Raw genomic sequence first — 21,070 nt, 5'->3', positions numbered from 1 at the left:
ATGGCAGAGTCCAATTTGGAGACATCAGAAGTGACCAGAGACACAAAAGTAGCTCTCTCAGCCACTCTGCTACTCCTCATGGCTCCTGAACTGTTGTTCAAGATCGGTCCTCTCACTGATGCCCCAGACAAATTGTTAAACAGCTTGAGAGCTGGATATGGCCCCAAGCCCTCAAGCCATAGTTGTCCTATTTCTGCCCTACAGGCTGGGCTGGATGGCCTTCCTTTCTCCAAGGGCAGCTGTCATCCTTGCTGCTACAAAAAGGCCAGTTTAAAAAAAATGACACTGGTGTTCCTGCTACCACAAAGGACATTCAAGTAACCCAAAAGAGTTAACTAATATTTGCAAAATGACCAGTTTGGAATTTGTCATGGCTTGCTAATGAGTTCTGGAGGTATCAGGGACTGGCTATGTGCACAGGCTAAAATTCAGATAAAGCCGTTTACTGTGGCGTGTCCCACAGATATGGAATCGCTGAGTTCACGAGGCACATTTCTGGGAAGTGTTTTCCACACCTACTGGCAAGATATAAAAATCCGAAGTCTCCGTAATTTTATTCCATTTGCTCCTTATTAGCCTCTTGCTCTTATCTGAGGAAAAATGACCAGGCTTGTGAGTATATTTGACACATTCCTTTCTTTTAACAGAAAATTGAATGTATTTAGATATACTTGTCTCTGTAAGAGGGAGAACTCTTTGAGATAAATCATATGCCATCGTTCATTAGGTAGTATAATAAGAGGACAGAAGCCAGTTTTCCTTGCCAAAATATACACGCCATTAGATTCACTGGGGGATCTTCTCACCAGGGGGAGTATTAGGCTGGTTTTTGCCTGAACTTATTTCTGTAACTGCAGCATGCATTTTTGAGGACAGTTAAGTAACAGCAGGAACATATTCTGTGATCTTGATATGAGACCAGGCCCAAACAGTTTGGTTCCTGAGACATAAAATCCCCTCTGTTGACATAGAACACAGCTAACCAGCAAATTCTCTTGCACAAACCTCACTGAAGTCAACAGCAGCTGCACGCAGGCACAGAAATGTTCTGGGCCATCTCCTGTTTGTTTCAGTGGGGCGTGCACAAGAGAAGAGGCTGATGGGCTATAACCAGTGGGTCAGAACCTGTCAGCTTCCCACTTCTCTGCTATTGCTGGCACCCCATATTGACCACCTGGCTTTGCCACTTTGTGATAGGGCCTATTCATTTTGAAATCTATACATTATGGGGGGGGGGCGTTAATTTCCAGATGAATGTAGTAATGCAACTAATTCATTTAATAATTCACATTGTAAAATTTGCAGCAGGTAGGAAGACAAGAGAGAAAAGGCATAACTATTTGGCATACAGCTTTTTAAAAAATGCCAGCAATGCCTAGTCTAAATTCTTGAGTACCAACCCAACCTAAACCCAGTTAAATATGTGCAATACACATCTTTGATGCCCTTCTTGGTTGATATTGCTGTTGGCCAAGTCAAAGCTGAAGGGCCCATGTGGGTTCCAATCGTGTCACTAGCGCTTGGCTTGGTTGACTGCTACCAATTTTCCAGGGCAGTGGCCCACTAGAAACTTGCCTGGTAAATTAAAGGGCCAATATGCCCCTGCCAGCGTTCTGGCCTCAGATCTCTTGAGAGAGCAACAAGCTATATGCACACAATGGCTTGCAAGGAGCTCTGTTTATTCACTAGCAGAACAGGAGACTGGTGTTGGTTCACTTGTTTGCCAACTCTGGCTTGGGAAACTCCTGGAGATTTTGGAGTGTTGCCTTGGGAGGGAGCTCAGCAGGGGTGTGATGCCAGAGAGCCGATCCTCTGAAACTGCCATTTCCTCCAGAGGAACTGTCCTCTCTAGTCTAAAGATCTGTTGTAATTCCAGGGGGACTCCAGGTTACACCGGGAGGCTAGCAACCCTAGCTGGTAACCCTAGGCTCAGTGGATTCAGGGTGCAGCATAAATTTAGAAAGGCTCCATTAAAAAAAGAAAAGAAAGTTGATTGTGGCCCAATTTCTATTGGAATAATAATGCTGACATTTCCCTTCTTTTCCAGCTAATACTAATCGCTGTTCTGGGAGTCTTCTGGTGTCAAGCTTTTGCATCTTTCCAGGTAAGCAAATTACAAAGTTTTAGGTTCCATTTTGTATATCCAAGGGGGAAAAAGTGGGCAATAGGTAGACAAGTAAGAGGGAGGGCACAAGGTCCAAGAAAGCCAACAGGTTGTCTCCACTGCACCACCAAAACAAAGAACAAGACTGCACTTCCACATTCGATTAAAACAGAAATTTCCAGACTCTGCACCGGGGCATACTTATGAAAGCTCCTATTAGCCCAAAGAAAATTGCCTGCTATGTCTCTGCATGATGAAATTGCTCTTGCCATTCTTTTTCCAATCAACCACTATTGGGAGGTTGCAGATAATTTTGCTGTGTATCTGCTTCGGGTGGGCTTGGTTCATTCAGTTGCTTCCTGTGCAGAAATTCAGCAGAAGTACCTGCCGTAGATGACATTTCCTGTATGAGCCACTGTTCTGGGCTTGCCTTTTTCTGAATAGGAAATCTCAGATCTACAGCAGACAGAAGTGTAAGTGGTAGTAAGAAGTATAAGAGTGGCTCCTGTGAGGATGGGTAATTCCTGCATGCTCTTCTTAAGTATAAGAATGAAATGTGCCTCCAAAGCTTTAAATGTACAAAGAAAGTATGCATCTTTGAAGCTTGGGAAACCCAGGATAACAATTTGCACTTGTTACGGTTTCTCATGTTTCTCTGAATCTGCTGTGCCTCTTTACATGCTCCAACCTTCTTGGACTCAAGAGACATTCCTTAGTAGTCCCTGCCACTACGGAGAGGCATTTAGGATAGAGGTTATGTCCTCTTTTATCTCTAGATCTTCTTTCAGAGTCGACACACAGCCTTAATACTAAGACACAGTCCTACTAAATCTAATGGGACTGTCACGGCTTAGCTGTGCTGTGCAATTGCAACAGGAAACACACTTTCCTTGTTCTCAATTTCTAGGGAGAAGCATTGAAAACAAAATAGTTTATGCTTCTTTTATTCTCAGGTCTACAGGCTCCCCGGCAACACTGGCGATTATACCCAGCAAACAGTAACAATTGATAATGAGAATCAAATAGCCAATATCCATGTGTACGGTGGATTCTTCCGATACGATTTTTGACTACGGACATGTAAGTTAACTAAGGATCTTCCTCTCTTTACAACTATCTCCATTTGTGCAGACTCTTTGGAGCCATTGTGAATCATACCCAGATGGAACCATTTATCTGTTAAATGCACATTACAAGAAAACCTAATTCTCCAGTCTCAAGATTATATATTAATCTGATTTTAGCATTACCCATAAACAGTATTCATTGGGTTCGTATGTGGGCAGGAGATGCTTTTTTGTACAAGAAATAGTGTTTATAAGTGAGTGTTTGACTAGAACCAGTTAGTTATATAAAATTCAAAAGGCATAAACATTTCTTCCAAAACTGGCCTTGGTTTTGAACTTTCTTTGCCATCCAGTTTTATCTTCCCAGCATTAGTTAAGCCTTAATGCCGCTAAACCCCATGTTGACTCCTGCCTTGGCAAGCAATGGCAGGGTAAGGAGCCTGACCATGTATAGATTTTCAGATCTCACCATTGTCTATCCCTGCTCAGTTATTTCCTGCTTTTGTAAATGACAGGGATACATTGCAACAAGATTGTTTTCTCGTCGAGCCTGCTTTGTGTACAAGATGGAAAAAGGCTACGTTCCAGAGCTGGAATTGATTGGACGGCTTGCTTACGAGAAACAGGTAACCGTGTGTGTGTGTAGAACAACCTATATGGGCATATCCATATTCCATGCAGATTTTAGTTTTAGACCAGTAACTTATGGCTTCCTCTAAAAAATTCTGGGAAATGTAGTTTTTCAAAAGTGCTGTGAAGTCTGCTGGATTTCTATACCCTTCCATCACAGCATTACAGTTTCCAGCTTCCTTGTTGTCATTTGTGATGTAGGTATGTCCTGTGATGGTGCCAAGCAAACCATGTCTGGATACTAGACTGATACAGATGGATTATTAGCAGCCATAGGAGCCAGAAAAGGATAGCAATAGTTACTCAGGCTTTAGCTGCAACTGAGGGCAGTACCTTCCGAAGTCAGGACTGGATCTCGGATCCAAATTTGCTGCCACACAACAGAACTTTACCGTGCACATAGACGCAGCATCAACAGGTGGCACTGATGTGAGGACCTTGGATCCCTGGGAAGGGGCTGAAGATTCATTAGGTTGTCCAGAGGCCCCACAGTCAGGACTGTGGGCGCTGCTGTTAGGGGGGTAGTGTGTCCCCAAGTATTTGAATGTTATCTGAGCCTGAACCCAAATCAAACCCCTTCCTCCTTCAAGCATTGCCCACTGTGAGAATATTGGAAGTAGACTCAGACAGTACGTTGCATGAGATACAATATGACAACCATTTCTTTGGGGGTGATTAAAAATAATATTCAGGAACCAGTGAATTCCTATCTTATCTGGCTGCAGCCCAATAAACCTGATGTCTGTATTCTGGGTTATTAGGAGTATAAAACGTATGAAGAGTACATGCAAGGAAAACTATTCAGGATCTCTACCACCATCCCATTTTGGGAGAAGAAAAGTTTCTATGGGTCCGGAGCCACCAGAAATATTCCTCATAATTTTCCTTTATAACATGTTCTTCTTTCAGATGATGAACAAGATGTTCTCCCCAAAAAATATGTGGATGAAATATGTACCCAGCGATTCTTTCTTTGGAGAAATCAAGGAGTGGCTTGTCTTTGGCAGCTCTATCGAGAAACTCTGCAAGGGTGTACCTGTTTACAAAGTTGAAAGAGTTGAAAGTGAGTATGAAGGACCCAAATGCTCATTGTTTAGAACTGAACCTTTCCAGAATTGCTCCGTAACCTACTGCTGAAGTACAATGGAAACTTGGATTCAGCTAGATTTAAACAGCCCTGCCACCTGGAATGACAGATTTGCCAGAACAGTTACTATCCTTGATCCAGAGGAGTTAGCTGTGTTAGTCTGTTGCTGCAAAATAGTAAAAAGCCCAGTAGCACCTTTAAAACTAACAAACTTTATTGTAGCATAAACTTTCAGGACACAGCATCTGATCAAAAGCTTATGCTACAATAAAGTTTGTTAGTTTTAAAGGTGCTACTGGGCTTTTTACTATTATACATGACTAACAATGAAATAGAGAGCATCACATTCTGAGGCATTTACAGCCCCTAATAGTTTTAACCACTATTTCTGTAAGTCACCATTTTAATTAGGGTTGCGAAGTCGTATTTTACCTGGAGCGGAAGGAGTCCTGGCCCTCCCCGGGAGTTCTTCGGTGTGCGTGCGCCACAATGATGTCACTCGGAAGTGACGTTATCACGTCGGGCACATTGTGGCCGGGCCACTATCATTTGAGGGGGAAACATAGTCTTCCCTTGAATGATAGAGCGTCCCCCCACAACGTGCCCGATGCGATGATGTCACTTTTGGGTGACGTCATCACTCCAGGCATGTCTCCGTGCTCCCGGCACTTTGGGGGTGGGGTTCCCCCCGGTGGCCCGATCTGGGCTGGTGGGGAATGGACCCATTGAGTGGGGAGGTTCCCTGCCCCCCCAGGGGACCTGGCAACCCTAATTTTAATGCTCATAAGAAGTTAATCACATTACCCAACCAACACCATTTTAAATTTAAACTGGAAGCTACCAACCCAAACTTATGGAAGTTGGTAGATGCAGTGAGCCAATGACCACATAAACATGGTGGAATAGTAGGAAGAATGTATTCCATAGAAATAGTCTTCCTAAGACAAAGAAAGGTCACCCGTTTATGTCCATGCTTTCTGCGAGGGTGAAAACCATTTCAGTCCACTGGCTGATCTGTTCAAATCAAAAGCAAGTTGAGGCAACTGGCATTAGCCAAACTGGACCCACAGGGGGAAATATAGGGTCTCCAGCCACATAAACAAAGGATTTTTGTCAATGTATTTGGAGGCTTTATTCCTGTGCAAGACTCACAAGAGTAACAGAGACCAATCGATTCAAACTAAATGAAATATTTATTTACGAGCACTCAGACACACAACCAGAGGCAGACCAAAATTTCAAACTTTTAACACCATGAATACAACAACATAAGTAAAACCAAGAATGAAACCACCCTCCCAATAAACACGTACACACAAAACTGAGAATGGGATGAGGATAAGGGAAAAGAGAAGGATAGGGAGGAAAAGAGGTTCCAAAAGGTTATACTACCTGACCTAGAGTTGCCAACCTCCAGGTGGTGGCCAGAGATCTCCTGCCATTACAACTGATCTCCAGGTAACAGAGATCAGTTCACCTGGAGAAAATGATTGCTCTGGAAGGTGGACTCTATGGCATTATACCCCATTGAAATCCCTCCCCTTCCCAAACCCCACCCTCCTCAGTCTCCACCCCAAAAATATCCAGGTATTTCCCCACCTGGAGCTGGCAACCCTAACCTGACCCAATGTGTGTGAGTGGAAGAGTATCAAGGAGAAAAAGACCGGCTTGCAAAGCTGTTGCAGGGGCATCCAGGGAGTGGGAGGACCTGGCACACTTTTCACCAACCTGGGCTACTCCTTTTATGGGGGAATATTCCATAGCTTAGCATGGGACCCTACTTTCCCAGGGTCAGGACTGGTCCAAGAACAGGAAGGTTAGGAAGTGACACCTAACATTCCGAGATGGGGAATTTTTAGCATAGCAACAAAGATCACCCATCTGGAGTTGATCAGATGTTAGGCTGCTTTGATGGATCGGAGGTGATACGTCTGCATTGCCAATTAACTGGAAATGGTTCATATTGCATTGATGAAGTGCCCCTTGAAGCTGGGATTATGCACGCCTGGAAGCTGGGGTGTGAATGTGTTCTGGACATGGCAGACCAGATGCACTCTCTGAAAATTTATCCCAGGGATCCCTGTTGCACTTAGGCTTTCATGGGGCCCCTCAAAACAACTAAGAGGAGACTAGGGATCCAATTGAGGTGTCTCAACTGAGGAGAAGACAGGGGGCTTACAGGTATCCCCCCCCCATCAAGGGAGATTGACACAGCCAGTCAACCTCGCTCACACTTTTGAGGGTGGCTGAGCCTTCTTCCACAAGCAGGGTGCTCTACAATGCTTCACAGATGTTGTCATGGAGATGACTTTCTTTATGCTGGCTGTGATGGATGACAGGAACAAGTAGTGCTTCTTACATCCATGGACCAGGTGGGAAGGAAGAAGGAGGGATGCCCGATATACATACATGCATATGTATAAATGAGTCCCCCCAAAATGAGTCCCCCCAAATAAATGAGTCCCCCCCAAAAAAAACCTTCATAAAAAAGATAACATGCAAAACTATATTCATGGTGCCATAGAGTCCAATGAACCTAGGCATGATTGTTCATGAGTTCAGGGTTCCCTTAAAAAGTCTTGGCTCAGTAGTAAACAAAGAGTCCAAGACTTTGCTGCAGGAATTCAAGAACCAAAATGTTTTGGGGCAGCACAGCAAATGCCAGTGTCCATGGCAGCTGCTAGAGGTGCACTCCCCCCGCAAGTAACTTTCCATGGGCTACACAGAGCCTGTACAAGTTATAACTCGTAGATGTCTTGTGGCATGCATCCCAAGATCCATGGCAAATCACCCGCCACCTTTATTACAAAAGAGCACTAGGATTGATCCAGATTCCTGATCCAGTTTAGATTGGGGTGTGTGTATGTGTGGATCAGAATGAATGATTCCAAGGCCTGCCAAAACAACTGAGAGGTTCTATCCATTCCTAGTTCAGACCTAGATGGGAAAAAATATGTTGAAACAATAGCTTCAACCATTTTTTTTATTTTTAGAAAACAAAGAGATTAAAAATACAGAAAAGTAATGATTATATATCCTAATTGCATATATATCAAAAGTTAAACATATATGACAAAATATATAAAATAGAAAATATTTCTCCCTATTACCCCCTTCATTTCATTGAAAGGTTTTGGGGTCACTGTTTACAAAATACTATAAAACTTATTTCTGTTGGGATACATTTATATTCAACGTTTTACATTTTGAATTTCATGACTAATCTATTTTTCAACTGAATTCTTAATTTCACTGTGGCTGCATACTTGCTATTACTTTTGGCAAATAGGTAATATAACTAAAATACAGGAGGACGATTGTATATCTTATAGTAGAAAATAAAAATGTTTCTCTTCAAAAAACCCTTACACACATTTATATTCAACATATTTATTATTTATTAATCTCATTTATACCCCACCCTCCCTGCAATGGGGGCTCATATTACATATTACATTTAGAACTGATTTTCATTCTGCTTCTTCATTGCAATACAATTGGATACAATATTTCAGACTACTTCTCATTCTAAATTTGACTCCTACTTGCATAATACACACACCATCTCTCCTCAGATTTTGTACTTGATCTGTTTCTCAAATAAATTGTTAATTTCGTCATCACTGCATATTGGGCAAGTTTATTTTCCCATTCTTCTAAGCATGGACAAATGTCTACTTTCCATTTTGCTGTGTAGGTAATTCCAGCTGCTGTCACCATGTATTTGAATATCTCTTCCATTTTTTTTGGCAGATTATTAGGCAATATACCTAGTAACATATGCTTAGCTTCTGTAGGGAATTTAAATTTTAATATATTCTGCATTTCTCCATGTATTTCCTTCCAATATCTTTTTGCTTTTTTACATGTTCACCACATATGGAAGAAAGTTCCACCTATGTCAAAACAATAGCTTAAATCATTTGAGTATGGAGTGTGTTTGTATGTGTGCGTGTATGAATAACCAATTTATGTTTCCTGTTTCTCATCTAGGTGCGCCAGGTGCTGGAGGATGTGCCCAAGCAGGTATCCTTAGCATTTTGAACATTAAAATTTGTGGAGACATCCACCTGTAACGTGAGCTGATCAGGATGCCATTTGCTGGGTCCCTTCCCAACCAATAAACTTTCCATCTCAGTGTGAATTTGGGAAATGATCTCAATTTTCATACTTCTCAGGCTCTCTTGTATTTCATTTTAATGCTGCAAACCCAATAGCTACTAATAAAGAAAATCACCAGGTCTCTTGTGTGTCTGTGAGTCTATGTTTTTAAATTTTGAGAGAGCTTTTCATTCTGTAGCAAGGAAGGAAGAACAATTATTTAATAGCTCCCAACTTCCTTGAGCAGCTGCAAGTTCCAGCGGCAGCAGCCTTTAAACAGGGTCAGTTTCTACGTGAAGGACGTGTGGGAAACTTATGGCATTGGGGGGGGGATCTGTTTCTTTTCAGATATACAAGCTGAACATGGGGAAGGGGTGTGTAGGGCAAGCATCCAGTTGCTCAGAAACTAGGCTTTAGAGCTGCATCAGGGTCTCTGCATGCAAACACCAAGTACAAAAAAAGAGACTCTTGTCCCTTTGCTGGCTACATTCCAGATCACAAACTGTTTTACTCCAGAGAGAGGTATGTGCAGTTGCAGTAGCCACCAGCCATGAAAAGCCATCACTGCTATCAGAAAAGATACCTGTGAGTCATCTGTGTCCACTGAGGAAGCATCTCTGGTCTAGAGACAGTTCCCTCCCTGTCATGAACAGACCCATAAAGGTAAAGGTTCCCTTGCTCAAAAGCCAGTCGAATCCGACTCTAGGGTTGTGGTGCTCATCTCCGTTTCAAAACCAAAGAGCCAGCGCTGTCCGAAGACATTTCCGTGGTCATGTGGCTGGCATGACTAAACACCAAGGAGCACGGAACGCTGTTACCTTCCCACTGAAGTGGTACCTATTTATCTACTTGCAATTTCTTGCTTTCTAACTGCTAGGTTGGCAGGAGCTGGAACTAGAGACGGGAGCTCACTCTGTCATGCAGCACACTTGGGTCTCAAACTGCTGAACTACCGACATTCCACAGCCTGCAGTTCAGCGTCTTAACCACTTGAGCCACCGCAGCTCCTGAACAGACCCATATTTCAGCCCAAATATCCCAGAGTTTAGCCCTGAGACCCATGTTCAGTGCCCGCCTGAGCTGTGGTACTTGCAATATAATACCAAAGCAGAGAGTCCCTTTGAGTATGCACAGAGTGCCTTTCTCACGCTAGTAAGGAACTAGACCCTCCATGTCTATGATCAGGGCTTGGCTTTAGTCCCAGCAGGTCTCTTTAAGGAAGGGAAGCCAGCCTTCACAAATTCAACACGTGTGTGGAAATGCAGAAAGAAGCAGAAATTCATTCAGGAAGAGAAACTTTTCCCATGTGGAGCAATGGCAACAAGAAGAGCTCCCCTTCCAGAATTTTCTCCAGTAACACAGCAGGAGCCCTGCTGAATTTGGTGACGCTATTAGGTTTCAGCCCTAATTCTGTCACAGACAGCAATGTTTGTTTGGTTAGTGTGTAGTGTTGAGAACTCTTTGGGGACTTCAGACCAGGGGCTCAGGCCACATGAGTATTCCACTGAAGCCAGCCCTTCTTGTTGCATTTCTCATCTGTAGTATCCTGGGCACCCTGACTTGGATGGCCCAGACTAGTCTGATCTCATCAGATCTCAGAAGCTGAGCAGGGTCAGCCCTGATTAGTATTTAGAGGAGAGACCCCCAAGGAAGTCCAGGGCTGCTGATGCCCTTTACACACACACACACTCACACACTCTTGAGCACACTTCTACATGGGGACATTGTGGGACTAGATATCATGAATCAGCAATCTTCAGAGACGGGAAAGTATGTCCAGTGTGTGCTCGAAGGCGCTTGTCAGATATAAATATGACTAGGGCTGTCACCTCCTTAAATGCTTTCCAGACCATCAATTGTATCACATACAGCAATGGCCACCTCAGCTGAGGGATTCCCTCTTCTTGCGTTCGTCCAGGTAGGGGAGTGCCGCTTCCGATGTCATGCTGTTAACACACGCATACACCACCTAAAAGGAGTATGTGTTTTTTCTGCATAATCCCTGCACTATAAGCTTCAAGCCCTGATGGTGGCATATATATGCTTTGAATGGGCATGTGCATGTGTCAGAGAACAGTAAGTTTCCCCCCCTGCACCAGAGCTGTGTTCAAGTAAGTTCATTACACAATAAAAGTCTCCAAGTTCAGGGATGAGTCTTCTGCCATCATACAGTGCTTAATATCTCCACAGTGACAACCAAGTGAGAGTACGCAAATCGCATATTTTTGCAATCTTTACTGACCACCTTTTCAGGTAGGTATATAGTATTGCCCTCATATTGTAGAGGAATGAAGGGGTGGGGTGGATGCTGAGACAGAGAGTCTTAGTTATAGCTACTGACTAAGTTCATGACAGAAGAATGAGCTGAATCATGGATTTCCAGATTCACAGATCAATCTCTCAGTCACTCTCTCTCAGCTGGTTGGGGATGAGGAATACTTGAAGGACTAATTGACTGACATGAAGCATGGGTCCCTTCTGTTCTTGTTTATTTTGCCATCTGTTGTTTTATTGGTTTTATTGGTTTTATTGTTGTATGAATCTTATGTTGTAAGCTGCCCTGAGCTCACTCGTGGTTTAGGGCGGGGTACAAAGATAATAATAATAATAATAATAATAACAACAACAACAACAACAACAACAACACCTGTGGGGAGGCTTGGTTAAATAAGGGGATGGCTCAAGAGGCAGCTGTTCTCAAGCTGTACTATGCGTACAGCTGCACTTCCTTGGGTCTAGCCAGGCACCTAAGTAAACTTGTAAGATGCTGCCTCCCCCACCCGACCTGACCTCGCACACACAAACAATTTGAAAAGAACAAGTGAGTGCCCACCAGTCAGCCTGAACTGAATAGAGGTGGGCAGGCTGACAGTGCTGGCAGGCTTTGGCCCCTATGAGGAGAGCTCTCTCTAACCTACTCCTCTTGTGGTGCAGTCTAGCTTCTAAGTGTAGCGGACACTCTAAACTTAAATTTGTCTCCCTTCCATAGAGATTAGGAGGGAGGAACGATAGAGCGTACCTTTTCAGGGGACATTTCCCCCCTGCTGCCCTGAAGTGGTTTTTTTTTTCTAAACTGGGGGATCCTCCACCCCCAGTGGGGGACTGTCAACCCTACCTTAATCCTTTCTCTTAATCTCTTTAGATATTTATACCTTGCTTTTCACCCCAGTGGATGACCTAAAGGGGCATACAACATCATTCTCTCCTCCTTCTCCCAACATCCTCATAACAACCACCCTGTGAAGCAAGTTCAGCTGAGAGAGATTGACTGCCCCAAGGTCACCCAGCAAGTTTCTGTGGCAGAAGAGGGATTTGAACCTGGGTCTCCCAGATTCCAGTCTGATACTCTAGCCACTACAACATGCTGACTCATCTTTTCTCCCACAAGAGGAAAACCATATGGGGTGTGTGCATGTGTACACACTCACATATTAGTGGAATACCTGCTACCTTGAGCCTCCCCCCAGCTACACCACACAAAATGTCTAGTTTTGCCCAAGAACACAAAAATCAAGAAGCATTCACTCATGAAGGCTTTTTAATTATTATTTAGCAGTTGGAAGCCCAGATGGACTTTTAATTAGGAAAGTCAAATGATGACTGGGAAATACGATAAGAGGAATGAGCAAGACTATTCTGAGGCGAATGCAGGGGAAACCGAGGGTTCATGAGTTTGCAGCAGTCTTAGCAGTTGGGAATATTACCACACAGATAGATGCCAAATAAGTTTAGGACTCCAACATTTGCACAACCTGGACTCAAGGCAGGAAAATTTGCTCCTGTAAAGGGGAAAAAATCAGGATCCAAAAAACAAAAGCAAATGCACATTTGATTGTCAAGCTTGTGGAACTAGCAGGCTATATCCTGCACTGCCTACAGGGCTAGATCAGACCACATGTATATCCTACACACTGCAATTGGTTTGGAACTGCCTCAGCTCTCATGCTTTCGCCCAAAGAATCTTGGGAATTGTATTTTTGTATGGTATCATGATTTCTTTACTAGCAATACTTTACCCTTCTACAGGACAACAATGTCCAAGTTTCCTTTGGATAGAAACAGGAACCCTTTTCAGATATTACATCCACTCTTACAGGCAACCCAGCAACCATGCATATTGATGCCACCCTAAATGCTCCTAATATATAATGCTGCCATGAAATTTGAACTGGGGTAAGACATCACATGCACACACAACTTTGTCATGCAGAAACCAGAATCCTGAAGAATCTAGTGGTCAGTTTGCATGTGCCGAAGCTGTGCATGTTTGCAAAATACTTGTGTTGCCCTGTTCAGACAACATGCCAACTGTGCATATCAGGAGCATGGTAGTGGTGCGCCCTTCTGATTGTGGGGAGAATTTCTGGGAATTCTAGCTCTCAGGGCTCCCCCTTAAAAGCTCAATTCTTTATTGTTTTGCCACTCACTAAGGCAAGCACACAACACTGGATTTTCTTATAACAAACTACAAGACAAAATTCCTTAAACAATATCTCTTTATTACAAACTATCAATGTTAAATACCAGCTACAGTCCAGCCCAGTGACCAGAGGCGCCTGGCCGGAATCTAAAAAAAATGCCTAAGGTAACCCCACAAAGCAACCAAAAGTCCCTCCCACAAACGAGAATTCTCGGGCTGAGAATGAGAACCTTGGGAGTGTAAAGTCTCTCCAAGATTCCAGACTGCAGCCCCGAACACTTCACTGAAGGTCCAATTTATACACAAGAAATCAATGATTTCAAATTATGTCTGTCAAATGTTCTCAAGACAGGTCTTCCGCATAAGCATTCCAAAGTTCACAATAACTCGCATACAAAACAACATTCCATAGTTCACAATAACTCACATACAAAACAAAACTTAAAGAATTACATTTTAGTTACAAGGCATGTTTTCTTTTCTTGGTGCCCTAAATGCCAGGCTCTAGTTGCTGTTGCAATTAAGGAACAAGGAGTGAACAAATTGCAATTTCCAGTGTTATCTCTAGATGTAAATTAGGCCTTTCCGGCCAGATGCTTGCCCTCCTGAATAGGCACTATTTGGTCAGCCAGGCCTTCATGGGAAAGAATGCTGACTGCCCTCTGTATATGTGACTAGGGGGAGAAACTTCGAAATGATCTCTGGGTATTTAGTTCTGCTGTATGTGTTAGGTATTGATGTTAAGTATTGGAAATACAATTTTCTGATCCAAATAGAAAGATTCTCACGACAGACCCCCATTTTTGGGTCAGAAATTTGACCCAAACAAAATTGTTAGGCCAACCCATCAACTTTCCTTTGCTGTGCAGAAACAGGCTCCACTGAGATTAGTTTGCACAACAAATCGCAACTAGAATCACAACACCTCCCAGAAGGAGGAAATGTAATAAAGACTTTAACCATCCTGATATGTTGGGAAACAGGTCCCACCATGAGCTTCCAGCGCCTGTTGATACTGCATGAAAGCCCTTTACAGCATTTTTTGAGGTCTTGGAGGTGTGTGGCTATATGTCCTGACTGATTTACATAAAAGCAGCACTCTTCGTTTATGAGTGCATACACTCCTCCCTGTTGGGCTAATAAGATGTCAAGGGCCTTTCTATTTTGAATTACCATTTTAGCTACGGAATCTATTTCAGTTTGCAAGTGTGTGAGTGTGGCAATTATGTCATTAAGACTGTGTTCTACTTCTGTGGAAATGCTGACTATAGCATTTTCTAGTTGTAAAACCCCCATCTGTGGAAAGAAAAATCTTAGAAATTTCCACCCAAACGACTGATGTTCTACTAATGAATTTTGAAGTCCTCGAGGCATTATTTTGTGAACAAAACTACCTAAATTGGGAACATCTGAAGCATTCAGAGAGTGATACATAGTGATGTTAGGAAAAACATACCCAAGACTGCACAAACCCTTCCATTTTGGTGGCAAGGCTTTATAGGCAGTGGTGCTACATACAAAGAACAGTCCTAGAGACTGAAGTTTCAAGAGTGTCATACTAGTTCTGAATGACCCTGCTGTACTTTCTATTATTTCATTGAATAGCTCATTACATTGCAACCTTTCCATGTCTCTCTTTATTAGTAATACTCCTTCCAAAACTCCTTCTTGCCCACACGCTGTCATCCTATGGAGTACTTCAAATGCTCCCCCTTGAATAAAATGGTTGTCTGAGCAGGCTTGTAAGGAATTGTTGGTTTGCTCAAAAGTGGTAGCGTACACTGGGTTTACTCTGTTACAAGGTCCTGTCTGGTTGAAGCTAGTACTGTTTTTTCATCCCATGTTGTCATAACACACCCCTTGTTTGCACAGATTGTGCCCCATTCCTGGCAGTGGCAGAATTGGTATGCCATTTTGCCCTGCATTAAGATCAATGATTTGGGCACATTTGCTAGGGGACAAATATCCCACTGATATGCCCTGTCAGGTGGTACTGCGCATGCAAAAGGGGGTAGGCATCACGCAGGCTGCAGGAATCTTGTCCTTTTGCCAGTCTGAGGCCCAGTGGGATCCTGGGTGTTGCCAGGACACCTAGGATTGCTGGGATCTTGATATGTGTGTGGTTGTAACTACATCTGAAAGGGGCTACTGACAGTTCAAGAAATCTGAAGCTAGGTCAGCTCTGCAGAGCCAGGCATGCACCTGCAACTGGTTAAATAAGTGTGAGGCCGTCCCCTTTCATAGAGCCATCCGCTCCAGATGCACAGACGCATGCAGTGTGATGTGCTGATGTTCCCCAGCAAGGGCACTATTTGGGAGGGCACTTCCTCCTCCCCCCCTGCTGATTTAAAACCACATGTGATTATGATTCATGGATTAGTCACCTTGCCTTGACTTGTTCCCACACATTTGCTGCTGCCTCTGCAGTGGAAGAAAAACGCTTCTTACCTTGTTCCTGGTATGCATAGTAGGTGGGAATCCCTCTGCACAGCTGCTCAATTGCAGGTCCAAACTCAGCAAGGTTTTTGACATGGGTCTTGCCAATTGAGAATCTTGAGTCATGGGCCAAAATGATGTTTTTTTCAGACTGGAATGGGGAAGAAAAGGGGAAAGCATCAGTAGGAAGTCACAATTCGTGCCTATTTGATGAAGCATTTGCTTGGAAGTGCTTCCTCTGAGATGCCCAGATGGAGACTCCATCTAACTTTTCCTGCCTGTCTAGCATCCAGTTGTTCAGAACACCTGAATTGCTCATCGCGACAGATGAGGACAGGAATAGATACCCAGGCCTGGGGTGGGGGAAGGAGGAGAAGGAGGAGACTCCAAGGCTGCTGAGTTTCCTGATTCAGTTGCTTTTTTTTTTTTTTTTGCAACCTAGCAAGCCTACTGGCATCTTACCTTGTGTCCTCTGAAACTGCTGAGTGTCTCCAGCCTCGGGAATGTCTTCAGATCCATTGTTGCCACAACACAAGCCCTCTTACGAAACAGCCTGGTAGCAAAAAGACCCTTTAGAACACAACAAAGCCACTGTCAACCCCAGGTTTTACGTTTAACTACAAAAACTGATACGGTCCTAAACATAATTACTGGGTACAGAAGATTATAGCCTTGCCTTCCTGTAGTCCCAGATGGCATCCCATCCGTTCCACCCGTGGTAATTGTGGATATTGGCAATCTCATCTTGCTGGTTGACATTCACAGCCTGGTGGCTGTTGCTGTCAACATTTCTTTGGTTGCTCACATCGATACCCTGGAAAGCCAAACAGAACGGTGAGAATGAATCAGTGGGGAGGTCCTAGTCTGAGACTCAGTGTGGTGGGGAGAGATGCTATAAAACTCTGCCATGGTGCGGGGGGATGCTGTTTGGCAATTTCTTGGGTGGGTGGTTATACCACTGAAAAGTACTGAGACTTACTAGCGATTTCAGCTCTCATACTTTTATTTAGTTTGGAACAAGGCAACTAGAACTGGCTCGCAGGCCGGTTTATATGTGCAACAATCCCACACCCAAAACACACCCACACACAAGTGATTGGTCATTATTGTTAAGTTGGCTACTTAACAAAGAATCAGAGAGTGATTCAGCAAAAGATTCAGCTTTATTGAGCAACACGTAACACAACTAGAACAGATTAACCAGAATAGCCAGAACAGCTTTTGCATGGTAGCTGTCCTTCTTTTGAACTCTCCCGGCTAATGTAGCCACACCCTACTGTACATGTACAACCAATGGGATTGTCAAGATAAAGTCCAATCACAGACGTTCCCTATCAGGGAACTGGATGGTAGGTGATTGGTCGGCTCTTCCTGGGCTACCAATAGGAATTTAGGGATTAGGATCCTTGCCCAGGACGAAGCTTCACATGGTGTATCCCCCAATTTCAAGGGCCCAATCCACCACTTGCCAGTGCACACCAGAAGACTCCCACACCAGTAGTCAGGCAAGACCTGGCAACCCTAATTTGAATAAATGTAAGTTTACCTTCTTTGCAATATATTTCTTGGGAAATTTATTTACTGCACCCAGTATCACACTTCTGTGACTGAGCAAACACTGCTATATTTAACCAAATATCCCAATACTTACATCCATGCCACCAAAACCATCAGCTGCCCACTTCCACACCTTAAGCCTCTTTTAAAGTGAAAGAACATTTTTTCTCCTGGCCAATTAGCAGCCCTATGAAGGATTGGACAAACAGAGCCTCTGAGTTACACAGCGTGGCAGGAACATTCTGGCCAAGATGGTCATGAGCAGGCAACAGCTTCTACAGCCATTGTTCAACCAGAACTCAGGTTGCCCAGTAGAGAAAGTAGAAGTGAGGCATAGTGGCCACCTCTTCAGGAAGTGGATTTGGGGGCACCTTTGAGGGCCGCCCTTAGAGATGCAAACTGATCTGACCTGCCCGTACATTTCTTGTTCATCTCTTGCACAGAACAACTTACTGGTGGGTTCTTATTAAATGGAGTGTCTAGGGAAGGGCATCCTCTCCTTATTTTTTTTTTTTGCTTTAGGCACCACAGTGTATTCTTGGGCAGTCCCCATTACCTGGGCTGACTGCCTTAGGAGCAGAACCAGATCTCAAATTATTAGGTTTGCCAACCCCCAGGTGGTGGCTGGAGATCTCCTGGGATTACAACACATCTCCAGGTGGCAGACATTAATTCACCTGGAGAAAATGGCCGGTGGACGCCATTGAAATCTCTCCCCTCCCCAAACACTGCCCTCCACAGGCTAGGTATTTCCCAACCTGGAGCTGGCAATCAATCAAGGAAGGAAAATATTTTAAATGGACCAGGGTAAGCTTTTCAAAAATTGACATTCACATTCATGCCAAGAAGAGCTTCACGTTTCTGATTATCAGGCTATTATGAAGACTCAGCATTGGGGCATACAAAAGCACTGCCAAAACTGCATATGAGGTTAGTCCCCCTTCCTTCCTCCCACTTTTATAAATGGTGACTTACTTCACTAGCCAAAGACCAAGATAGGACGACTCCAAAAAATGCAGCAAGGGCTTTCTGAAAGAGAAACCAGTTCCATTGCTTTAGAGAAGGAGAGACTCAAGCAGAACACCTTACAAAATTTGGGGAGGGCAAGAATGGAAAGTACCTGATTGTATCAGTGCAAGGATCCACCTAGCCCAGTATTTAGTCTTCAACAGTAACCACCCAGTAACCAAAAGGAGAAAATGGATATCATATACAACAGGTCAAATGAAAAATTCATGTTTGGACTGGTTATGCATGACATCCATTGACACGTCCAGCTTCTGTGAATCTGTCACTTTCTTTTTTACTCATAATGTATATATTGCTATAAATAAGAAACAACAATTCAGATTACCATTTTTTCACATAGTGGTCACCACAACGAGATTTTAGTGTGGTGAATTGGTCTGGATGTTCTGGGAGCTGTACAGATTGCAGCTCACCACATCTGGTTCAGTGGTAGAGCATCTGCTTTGCATGCAGAAGATTCCAGGTGTCTCCAACTAAAAGGATCAGATAGTAGGTGATGTGAAAGACCTCTTCCTGAAATGCTAGATAGTTGCTGCCAATTAGAGTCCTGGCCTTGACAGAATAATGGTTTGAATGAGTAGCCCTGTCCACATCTGTAAGAAACAGCCACTGTGTGTTCACTTTGCAACTGAAACCAGGGACAAGTACCTGAAATAGGTAGTTTGTACCACACATTCAGCTGTACAGGTATTGAATGCAACATGGGAATTACGCGATGCGTATACTAAACACAATCATGTGTACACTTAAACAAATTGAAGGTGCATTCACTATAACTTGTAAACATGGCTAGTATAAGTGAGCTTCATGTGCACTTCTCTAAAATGGAGCCAGGACAAGAAAAGAATCATAATACTATCAGAAGCCGAAGCATTTAAGGTCACAAAAGTATCATGTCCTTGTCAGTGTTTTTTGGCTAGAATCCTGTCAGCAATATAATTGTGCAAAACCCTTTATTTTCTTGAAAATGTTTTTAAAGGGGGTTAGACCAATTCATGGTCAATCAACAACTAGTAGGTTTCATAACTAAATCAAACCTTTAGGGAGGAAAGACTCCTTTGTCCCTCAGGAACTGATATTCAGACAACGGGGAGAGAAGTTGAGCTCCTGCTTTTCTTGTGAACTTCCTGAAAGCATCTGGCTGGCTATCATTGCAAAAAGAATGCTGGGCTAGACTCTTCTATCCCATAGAGCTCTTCTTGGGAATATAAAAAGAATGAGTGAAATATAGAATATAGAAAAAATATAGAATATAGAAATATAGAAAAAAAGAATGAGATCACAGATATAACACCCTGTCTGTATAACAAACAGACCAATAAAGGTGTTGCTTCTTGGTACCAGCTCAGACACAACTGGGTATCAATAACTGCTTAGCTGTGCAGCATATTATTTTTTGCACCACAGTTGACCCTCCCATAAAAGTAGTTGTCACTTTTTCTATTGTTTTAGGCTATAAGCAACTGGGGGGGGGGAAGAGTAAAATATTTTGCATTGTAAATGAAGTTAGAAAATGTACTTACCAAGAACTTCATTTTATTCACCTGCCAGATGTGCTTCAAAACCTGGTAAAAACGTTTCAGACGATATGTGTAAATATATATACAATGTCCATATCAGTGGTTCCAAAGTACAGAAAGATAGGGAAGCTTTGGAGCTCTTAAATGGCTCCAGGCTGGCATTTATCCCAACTAAAAATTGTTGGCGAATAATCTAATCTTCTGTTTAAAACAGATTTATAGACTAATCCTAAATATATTTACCCAGAAATAAGTCCCAGAGACTACAAGGTGACGTACCTCCTCATCAGAATGCTGAGGACTATAGCCTTAACATACTGATGGCCCTTCTGGAGAGACAAAACGAAGGATGGTGGAACCCTTTTCTCTTGCTACCAGCTGCACGGATTGAACATCTGGCATGCAGCATTTAGTGCTGAAGTGTTGTATTTACTTATAATGTTTATTAACTGCTTTTTTCCCATTAAAAAACTTAGTGGCTAATACAAAATGAAAAAAACCTTACTGAAACACACACATAAATATACCAATATGATAGCCCCAAATATTGCATAAATATGGATCTGAATCACCACCACCCAACATCACATTTAAAAATACACACTAAAAAGCCTGTGTAGAAAAAGCCCAGCAGGAACTCATTAGCATAATAAGCCATACCCAACAGCAGAAACTCATTAGCATATTAGGCCATATCCCTGATAGTACAACTCATTAGCATTTTAGGCCACACCCCCATGTTACCAGAAGTGTGGTCATCCAGCCACACCCACCTTTTGCTTGTTATTCTGTTTACCTTGTTTGTTGTCAAAACTCAGGGGTTTTTTTGTAGCAGGAACTCCTTTGCATGTTAGGCCACACACCCCTAATGTAGCCAATTCCAATGAGTTTCTGCTGTTGGGTATGGCCTATTATGCTAATGAGCTCCTGCTGGGCATGGCCAACTCAGGAGCCAGCCGGAACTCCATTCCTGTGCGTTCCTGCCCCAAAATAGCCCTGAATAAAAATATGAGAAACATTGTCTGGTGGACCTCATTTTTGTGGTGCCACCACAGAGACAGCCCTGTTCTCAGAATGATTGGCATTCTGGGCAGCAAACCTGGCGTGAAAAATTCATGG

General features: G+C 43.2%; 1 protein-coding gene across 1 annotated transcript; it reads left to right on the top strand.

Annotated features, from left to right (window-relative positions):
• GKN2 (gastrokine 2) lies at positions 1–9,094 on the top strand. Its single transcript, XM_015421077.1, is given in 6 exon segments — positions 1–48; positions 3,058–3,152; positions 3,154–3,184; positions 3,687–3,797; positions 4,711–4,864; positions 8,882–9,094. Coding segments are annotated over 6 exon segments (522 nt in total). The 3' UTR covers positions 8,965–9,094.
• The last annotated feature ends 11,976 nt before the right edge of the window (positions 9,095–21,070 follow it).

Source organism: Gekko japonicus, unplaced genomic scaffold (assembly GCF_001447785.1).
Source record: "Gekko japonicus isolate JY-2015 unplaced genomic scaffold, Gekko_japonicus_V1.1 scaffold13, whole genome shotgun sequence".
NCBI classification, from domain to species: domain Eukaryota; kingdom Metazoa; phylum Chordata; class Lepidosauria; order Squamata; family Gekkonidae; genus Gekko; species Gekko japonicus.
This window is presented reverse-complemented; position numbering and strand designations above follow the sequence as displayed.